Here is a 9,832-nt window from a genome sequence, read left to right on the forward strand (position 1 = left end):
AAGTTGGCAAAATTCGATTTGCATATTAAACAGGTTCATATTGATTCACTAATCAGGAATCGAGTGAGATAAATATCTTCTGGCTGGGAGCGTGTGAACCGAACTTTTGTCAATGAACTAATCGGGCAAGAGAGGAGCCAAAAACTTTGGATAGACTTGCAAATATATTACATTTTTCCCCATCTGTAAGCTGTAAGTAACTGCAAAAGCTTCACACATCCGCACAGAGAGCGATGCGATGGAGTCCGAGTCCGAGTCCCAGTCCGAGGATGAGTATGAGGATGAGGACGAAGACCCAACCCGAACCCGAACCCACAGCTGGGGCCATAAATCAGGGGGGAAAAACTGTTGCCGTAGCAAACTTGCCGATAAGCAGAAGGTGGGAAAACTGTTGAATTATTTCCCAGGGCACACGCACACGCACACGCTCACACTCGGACGGGGCAGGACAGGACAGGACAGGGACTGCTACATTTTCACACTCTAAGCCAAAGCCGTAGACAATAAACTGCAAAATTCGCATAAAATATTGTGAGGAAATTAGAACAGAAGCATATCTAATGCTAGGAGTCGAGGAGCAGAAGGACATGTGTGTGTCGTTGGTGGAAACCTCAAGGAACCCATAAATCCATGCTGAGAAAATCTCCGAGGGAAAACAAAAATAGAAAATGTGTCAATGCAAACAGGCAGCGACAAAGAGACCTGGCCATAACTGGCAGAGGGGCTCGCCGCTGTTGTTGGTTGCTGGTTGTTGGTTTTTGGGTTTGGGTTTGCGCTTGGGATGTGTTGTATTGGCCATCGGCACCGGATCGTCGTGGACCAAGTGAATCTGGGCCATAAAAGGTCCATTGGACCAGCAAAAGCACCTCAGCTAACTCTCTATAGACCCCGGCTCGTTCCCATCGCATGCAATGCACTCGTTAAGAGGACAGACCCGGCATCGGCATCGGCACCGGCACCGGCACCGGCTGACACTTGGACATGGGAAGCGGTGGGATGGCGATGGAAATCGATTTCTGGGCTACCTGCGGGGCTCAGATCGGTTCGGTTTTGGCTTTGCTTTCGGGGACGGGGACGGAACGGGACGGGACGGGTGTTATACGTATTACCTGTACCTTGCAACTAATGGCCAGACGACCGCGCGACCAACATAAATCCATAAAAACACAAAAACACAAAAAGGTAAAAGAGAGAGAGAGAGAGAAATAATTAAATTGCAATTATGTGCAAACAATTCCAAATCCGGACGATTCGGAAAAAGTTAATTACACGACAATAAAGAGCAGAAGAGTGGTCTCCGTTTCGGCCTCAGTCTCGGTCTCGGTCCCAGCTTCAGTCCCCGACTCTCTCTCTCTCTCTCTCTCTCTCGCTCACTCTGTGTATCTCATTCTGAACACCAACGCATAAGACCTTACCATCCATCCACCTATCCACATCCGTAGGTTGATTGTTGAGTTGAATGAGGATGGAGGAGGAGACAGCACTTTGCATTCGGACTCGACTCGGACTCGGACTCGGAGTCGACTTAAGCCGACATTAATGGGTATTTGAATGTGGCTTCTGGTTGCCGGTTGCTGGTTTAATCGGTTTGCTTGACTGATGCCCGGTGACACGTCGTCCACATTATCATTAGCGTCTGGGCCTTGACTCAGTCACCGTCGTCAGCCCCATGCGGATGATCGCAATTTACTGATTTCGCGACCACCACAACTGGCTGTGGGATCTGGCCTGCTCTGGTATGGTCTGGCCTGCTCTGGGTCTGTCTTCTTTCCTAATGAAGACGGACAGACAAATTAGTTATGGTCTTATGATAAATTAGCTCGATCCAATTGCCTGCAGTCGGACAAAAGGGGAAGTCGACAGTCGTCGAATTAGTGACAAGATCGGATCGCAGCACTAACGACTACTTTCGATGTATGTAGATCTTCGAGGGGCATTAAGTGTGATTAAATTAATGCATATGTATGTCTTATTCTGATCTGCAGTCAACTATGGGCTGCATTTCTTTGGCTGGAATGGATAAGCATAGACGAGTGTAGGTTCAATTGCGATACGGTACGGTACGATAAGGCTCTGTTTGTTTTAGTGGAATGAGAATGAGGTAAGAGGTTAGATAAGACATTGGCAGTTCGGATAAGGCTGGAGCGGATCGCATCGGATCAGCAGGTAGGTTGGGTTCGGTCAGGACTGTTGTGGTTTGTAGTTAAGGAAAGTACCAAACATTTACTTTCTTATGGTTAGGTATGTACATATTTAAAGAAGGTTGTGGCTTTTATGGCTACGATATGTTAGCCCTTTCAGATGTTCAAAAGAACAATCAATAGACATCGGTCTTATTCAAATTCCAAATGCAGACTCCATTCTTCACAGTCTGAAAGGGATATACAAAATGTTCGAGCTCGGGGTCACCAAAACAATAATTTCGAATGGTAGATGGTAGATCTCGTCTCTACATAGTGCTCAAGGAAAATGTTGCCAATGGGGATATCCCATGCCTCGGCTAACGATCCATAAGAAGCATAAAATCTCAGGAAATTTTAGGAGGAGTGTTCCAAGCGACTGGAACTCCGAGCAACCTTGAACACGTGAGTTGGCCAAACACTTCCCCCTTCCAGATGACCAGGAGGCCAGCCAGAAAACCCTAATTAGATTACCTAACTCAGTCGAAAGTTTAAATGTTAGTAAAGCAGGTCAGCCAACCCGACCGACGACTGACTGACAGTTGGGGGCGACCCCAGAGCCCAGAGTTCGGGAAAGTTTAATTAGATCTGCATACGGAATGAACAGCCCGGCCCGTGTCCATGTCCATGTCCATGTCCCTAAAAGCAGGTTAACGAACTGTCAGAACCGAGAACCGTGCCGGTACCCAGTGTGTGTCTGCATGTGAAAGGATGCGCTGGCTCTGGCTCCTGGGGCTCCTGGTGGCACATGTGTCTCTGACACTGGCTAAAGGCTGGACAGGACTGTCGCGTCACCTGCTGCCGCTGGATTTCTATCAGGCAGATCTGAAGGAGCTGCTGCAGAAGATTCTGTGGGCGGCAAACGTGAAGAGATGCTTCGGTGTCATCACCGACGACCTTCACTATCCCATCTACGATCGGAGCTTCTTCGAGGCCGTGGGTCGCCGGCTGGTCCCCTTCTATGTGGTGCGGGTGAATGCCAGCGAGGATCTCCGTCGGCTGCCCGGCGAACTGGAGCTCGTGCTGCGTGCCATCAAGGCCAGAGACTGCGATCTGCACGTGATCACCATTCTCAATGGCTGGCAGGTGCAGGGACTCCTCAGGTTCGTCTACGACAACCGGGCCCTCAACATGCAGGGGAAGTTCCTCCTGCTGCACGACTCGCGGCTCTTCTCCCCGGACATGCTCCACCTGTGGACCGTCTTTGTGAGCAGTGTCTTCCTTAAGCGGCAGCTGGATAACAGGTGGGTCTAATATATGCTCCGATTGGTTGATTGGATCCCCCTCTTGCAGATTCCAAATCTCCACTGTGGCCTTTCCGGGAATTTTGAGCGGCGTTTTGGCTCTGAAAAATCTCGCCCTTTGGGAGCTGGGTAAACGCATCAACGGAAGCATTCTGTTTGTGGACAATACAAGTGATCTAATGGGTACGGAATTTTCCTCCAACGTAAGCCATATTACGAGCATATCCCATTCGCATTTCCAGGTGCCGCACTGCCAGTGGCCGTTGTCGAGCATGTGCCCATGGTCCAGTGGTCGAACACAACGAACAGCTACCAGGGCGTTGAGGTGGAAATCATGCATGCTTTGGGCCAGGCCCTGAAATTCCAGCCAGTGTACTATCAGGCGAACGGTAGCGAGGCCACGGATTGGGAACAGGACGATGCGTTTGGGGAGAACAAGACCCACATAGACTCCAAGCTTATCGAGGAACTGGTAAGCCGACCTCAATCTCCACTGCCTAAGCGGATTTCACTCCGGAATGTTGTCCTGCACACAGGCTCTGCACAGCGCCCGGTTTGCCATTGGGGATCTGCACCTGTTCGAGGTCTACCTGCGACTGGTGGAGCTCAGTCAGCCGCATAATTTCGAGTGTCTGACCTTCCTCACGCCCGAGTCCTCGATGGACAACTCCTGGCAGACCTTCATACTGCCCTTCAGCGGGGGCATGTGGGCCGGGGTATTGCTCTCCCTGTTCGTTGTGGGGACTGTTTTCTATGCGATAAGCTTCTTGAACGCCATCCTCACGGGCAGCGACTATAGGGGCTTCTCCCGATGCTGCCGCAGGAGCCGCGGAGGTCGTCTAGAGCCCCCGGACCCAAGCACCTATCGACGGCTGAGCTTCCGCGTGGCCCTCAGCCGCTATCGTCCGCCGCTGGGTGTGGGCAAGCACCGCGATCTCTTCGACGACTATGCCACCTGCTTTCTCCTCACGTACAGCATGCTGCTGTACGTGTCCCTGCCGCGCATGCCACGCAACTGGCCGCTGCGGGTCCTTACAGGCTGGTACTGGATCTACTGCATCCTCCTGGTGGCCACGTATCGCGCCAGCTTCACCGCTATCCTGGCCAACCCGGCGGAAAGGGTAACCATCGACACGCTGGAAGATCTGCTGCGTTCTGGGATACCACTCAAGGCTGGGTCGGCCGAGAACAGACAGTTCTTTCTGGATGCCACCGATGAAGTGGCCCAGAAGGTGGGCGCCAAGATGGATGTCCTTGAGAACAACGATCATCTGGTAAGCAGAAAGATTCGAGTGAATGGAACCCAACAAGAAATAATCAATCAGATAAGATCTTGATTTAATTTGACAACTCCAATACAAAGCGTGTCACCTTTGAGCCTTCCCAAAGACCCCAGACCCCGCACTATCTATCGTATTTGGTCTTCAGCTTGGTAAAAAACAAAAACCAGTTTCAGCCAGTTCCAAATAACAGCTACTATCATATCTTATCTCTGCGATAATCAGATACGGGAAAGTTTTGAGTCTTTTGAGCCTACAAATCACTTTAGAAATGACACAAACAATACCAAATATATTATAAATATCACATATAGAATCGCTCATATGAGATCACCCTACGATCAAAGTCTTGAATGGGAAAACCTTTCTTTGTATCTCTATCTGTGTTATTGATTTGCAGACCGCTCGCATTGCCAAGGGAGAGTGCTCCTACTACGACAACGAGTTCTATTTGCGATATATGCGCGTGGGGGACGAGTCCGGAGGCGTGGGATCTGCCCTGCACATCATGAGGGAGTGCGTCGTTTACATGCCTGTCGTGCTGGCCATGGAAAAAAACTCCGCCATGAAGCAGCGCGTGGACAGCTCCCTGCAGCACATGATGGAGGGCGGTATGTCCTCTCCAGATACTCCTCCGATCAAGTGGCTCCTTGACCCCCAATCTACTCTTCTTTTGCAGGTCTGATATCCAAATGGCTTAAGGATGCGGTCAAACGGCTGCCGGCCGAGGCACCTGCCCAGCAGGAAGCTCTCATGAATCTCAACAAGTTCTGGAGCTCCTTTGTGGCCCTGGGGATTGGGTACGTGGCATCGATTCTGGCACTTTTGGTCGAGCTTTGGCATTTCAGGCGCATCATCATGCGGCATCCCATGTACGATGTCCTCAATCCCAGCTTGTATTATAACTTTAAGCGTCTCTATCCAGACCAATAAGTATGGAATATACTTTATAGTTTCCATAGAAAATACAACAAATTTGGAGCCACATAGGCTTTCCGTTGGTCAACTTCCTGCCAAGAAAAGGGAAAGAAGAAAAGTGCAAACAGCTAGGAGCCACGTAGCTATACAATAAGCCCGTGACTTTATGAATGAAACACAGGTTTTTGGATAAACAATCATTTTATTGTTCAGCATGTTCCAACGTTTTTACAATTACAATTTGTATCCCTGTCGAAGAAATATGCATCTTTTTTTTGTTGGAAACCTCATCGTTGGCATCAAATCTCATTCCGCCGATCCATTTCTTCAGGCTTGGAAACCAGAAATAGTCACTCGTGGCTGTCAAACACAAACTAAATGACGCAGCATCTCCAAATTTTGACAGCATGCAACTGGCAGATAGCTGTTGACAGAAGCAGTGTTGCCAAATCCAATAGGAGGCGGGACTGTATGCCCTTGAATTTCGACAAGCAGAACCCCGCTTTGACCAATTAATTGATATATTTCAAAGAGGCTTTTTGTAACACTATAAGCATACCCCTCCGAATGATTCGATGGAATTCCCTTAACTCACTACAAAGTAAATTACTGCGATATGTGAAGGACAGGACAGATGGGTATTTGTACATTGGGCTTATACCCTCGCCCATAAAGGGATGATATAGAGGCAATGCTGATAATTACCAGCGGCAGATGACAAATGTTTTGGGTACTCGAAGTCGAATGGCAATTGAAAAGCTGAAAAGTCTTCATTGACGCAACACGAAAATAGCGAGAGGAAAATACATGGTGGATGGGGGATGGGCGATGGGAGATGGGATGGACATAATGCCATATATCATGATGGGCCTCAAGTCCAAGTGGCCTCAAGTACCAGCAATGTGGTGAATAAATTCCAAGAGCTTTGCGATGCCTTCAATCACTTTTCGTAAATAATGATTTGCATTGTTTATGAGTTAATGCACATTAGGCATTATTTGTTTATGGCCATGCCATCGACTCGGCGTACGGGTATCACAAATCCTGCTATTCCGTGCACCGATCGGATGCTAAATGCTAAAAGCCCATAAATAAACCGCTTTTAAGTGCCGGACTAAGCCCAAACAGACAAAGACCCCAAACATTTCTATATAAAAACGATGCCCCTCTCAAGAACAGAATGGAGAGAGATACCGTCGGATATTGCGGGGCAGGCACTCAGGGGCACTTCATAATCAGAATCCGCATCAGAATCCGAATCGGAATGGTAATGGAAATGGGAATGGGAATCAAAATGGGGGGGATTGCTGGAATCGGGGAATGGGAGGTAGCCAGAAAACCAGACGTGTTAATCCATAAACAACGCAAAGGTTAATAACAATCATAATAATTAATAAGCATTTGTTTGGCCATCTCTTTAGCAATTTCTCAATAATTCTTTGTTCTTTTTTTTCTCTCACAAATAAAGAAATACATAAAATAAAAGGGAAGACTACGAAATATCTGATAAGCTCTCCAGAGAAGCGTTACTGGTATGTACATGCTGACATAATCCTCACGATGAGGATCACATGATCTCCTTTTGCCTAAGAGCTTAAGAGAGAGTGGGAAATTGGAATATTCTTTGGTAATTCCTTATTTGGGAGAATAATCGAGTGAGAAGAAATCAGATCGGAAAAAAAAATTTAAAGTGCAAGTTATCGTATACTTATGTATTATTTTCCTTGGTCTCCCGTTTTTGTCTTTTCGTTCAGAATTGTTCCTTATGTAACGGCCCAAGACGATGGATCAAATGGTTAGAGCGAGAGCGCTTCTTTACCGATTTTATGTACTATTTGCAGAATAGCTATGGTAGGATTGCATTGTTGAAACGATAGTTTTTCCAATCATACATTCTAAACGTGCGATATCCGATTAAATCCATTTAAATAATACTACTAATTGATAGAGCCATCAATGCCGTACCACGTACGCAAACATTTATTCAAATTCGTTTTCAGCTAAGCATTTCCCCAATGCATACGAATTTATTTGAATATTTACTAGTTGTATTGCAAAATGTTTAATTTGATTATTTCTGGGGTTCGAAACTGCTTTTTTCAGCATGAAATTGTTTCGTTTTGTTTCTACTTTGATAAATATTTATGGGGTGTTTTATTTGTTTTGCCTTAGCGCTGGAGCTCGTTGTTTTCATTTATATTTTATATAATTTAATTAGTTTTGCTTCATTTTATTGTGCTATTTGCTGGCCTCCTCCGCTCCCTGCCTCTCTCCCACTCCTCCATATATCTCATCCATCATGGGGCCGTCCAGTCTCTGCATTACACTCACACCAAGAGTCGGGGAAATTCTTGTTATTCACACTTGCTACCCCTCAGATATGGGGGTATTTAAGGCTTTAGCGTAGGATCCATATGAGAATAGAAAATGGGAATATCACTAGTAGATCCCTCAATGAATTATAGAGGAACAATAGATACAATATATCTATTAATCATATATACAAATGAGTACAGAGTATCTGTAGGTGTAGAGTATCCTCCTCCCCTCCCATTGCATCATTCTTTCCACTTGTTTGGTTTGTTTTTGTTGTGCTTTCGATGTTACACAAAATCTAATTGACGTTTCCTTTTTATCCTACAGCCACCAAGCCACCACCAAGCAGCAGAGCACCCACTCCCCTCTCCAGACGGACATTCCCCCACGCCCCATACATATAAACGAAATTTTGCTTCGTTTTTGTTCTGTAATTAAAATTCAAATATTGTTTATCTGAGAGTTTGCATTTTACAAATTCCACTTTCGTAATTTGTTTACTTTCAGCCAAAATACATTCATACTTTTACGAGTACGAGTATTCACGGATTTACGGAATTGTTACACTTTTAGCCTTGAACTAAGTTGGGAGGGGGCTCTATTGCTCAGAGATATGGATTATTGCCAGGCATTGAAGGTGCAAGAAAGAGAGTCTAGGATTGATCTTACCCTCAAGGATCTGTTAGTTTTGGATTAACTGTGACCAAAAGGCATATCAACGGAATTCCAAGGGTGTCTACTCCAGACTTTTATGATATTTATCCTGTCGATACGATACGAATAGAGCACAACAATATCTCATCTATACATTCATTTATTCAGCTTTTTGAAGGCCACACAGTAACCTAGAACCCTCGTAGAACTGCGAAATTCATTGATCTTTCCCAATAATTTCCATTCAAACAAAACTGTATTTGGCAAATGTGTATAGTATTTTTCATTCGTTTATTTTTGTTTATCTAAAAATATTCGCGAAATCAAATAACAAGAAATAGGACACAATACGGTAAACAATTCGTTCATCATTGTTTAAATACTTAAAATATACAAATTTTAAAAATGTTATAGACGGCTGTTGATCAGTTTTACTTTTCCTTGTGTTAAAATTAAATTTTCTTTAAAATAGTAAATAATAGATGTGTGTTTTAAAATCGGGCAACTGCTCGGGAAACCCCATCAATGGACATTCCGAATGGCAGGACATTATCTGTTGAGTGCTGGATTTTTTAAACTATCTTTAAACGATATTCCATGGACCGTATTATAACTTATAATTCCTTCAGTTCTATTCGGTTAAAATCTATTTTGCTATCCCACCCAAACGACTCCAGATAAAAGGCCACGAGCAGTTGCGAATATATATGGACACCGACACCACTGGTTGACTGCTATGCTAATTCTGTTTTGCAGTTTCGAAAACAATAAAAAAAAAAACTTAAACAATTTAGTTTTAGTTAGTTTAAAAGCAAATACCACATATGCTCCGTAAATATACTATGCAGATCTCTGCATACACATACAATATATGTAGTATGTAGTACAACTAGTGTTTCCATTGCATGTTCATATATAAAACTAGATCGTATCATAACTAGTTATGTAAGCTACCTTCCATTGCGTGTTCTGTTCGCACATACCATACATACATGCTCGTACATAAGTGTATCAAAAAACCTACAGACATGAGTTCATGAGTAACTACAAAATCCTACGACAAAATGAACTAATTCCTTGAATTTTCTTGTTAGCATATAACCGGTCGAAGAGAGAACTGATCTTAGCACAAATTACAAATTAATTCAATTCCTTGTGGTCCGTTGTCCCGATGGGGGATCAGCAATTCTTATAATACAAATATTTGTGTAGCACTTGGTCGCGAACCGCTGACAATAGC

At 45.0% G+C, this 9,832-nt stretch overlaps 1 protein-coding gene and 1 long non-coding RNA gene across 2 annotated transcripts; both read left to right on the forward strand.

The window, feature by feature from the left end:
• Positions 1-1,081: 1,081 nt before the first annotated feature.
• Positions 1,082-5,796, forward strand: Ir68a (Ionotropic receptor 68a). Its single transcript, XM_033383869.1, has 7 exons — positions 1,082-1,914; positions 1,986-3,424; positions 3,474-3,607; positions 3,667-3,896; positions 3,961-4,698; positions 5,105-5,315; positions 5,384-5,796. Exons 2-7 carry the CDS (start codon positions 2,892-2,894, stop codon positions 5,635-5,637), a joined length of 2,100 nt encoding a protein of 699 aa, XP_033239760.1. The 5' UTR covers positions 1,082-1,914; positions 1,986-2,891; the 3' UTR covers positions 5,638-5,796.
• A 2,095-nt stretch (positions 5,797-7,891) lies between these two features.
• On the forward strand, positions 7,892-9,364 carry LOC26534345 (uncharacterized). Its single transcript, XR_001453223.2, has 2 exons — positions 7,892-8,368; positions 8,446-9,364. It is a non-coding gene; the product is annotated as an uncharacterized lncRNA (long non-coding RNA).
• Positions 9,365-9,832: the final 468 nt, after the last annotated feature.

Source organism: Drosophila pseudoobscura, chromosome X (genome assembly GCF_009870125.1).
Source record: "Drosophila pseudoobscura strain MV-25-SWS-2005 chromosome X, UCI_Dpse_MV25, whole genome shotgun sequence".
Taxonomy (NCBI): Eukaryota; Metazoa; Arthropoda; class Insecta; order Diptera; family Drosophilidae; genus Drosophila; species Drosophila pseudoobscura.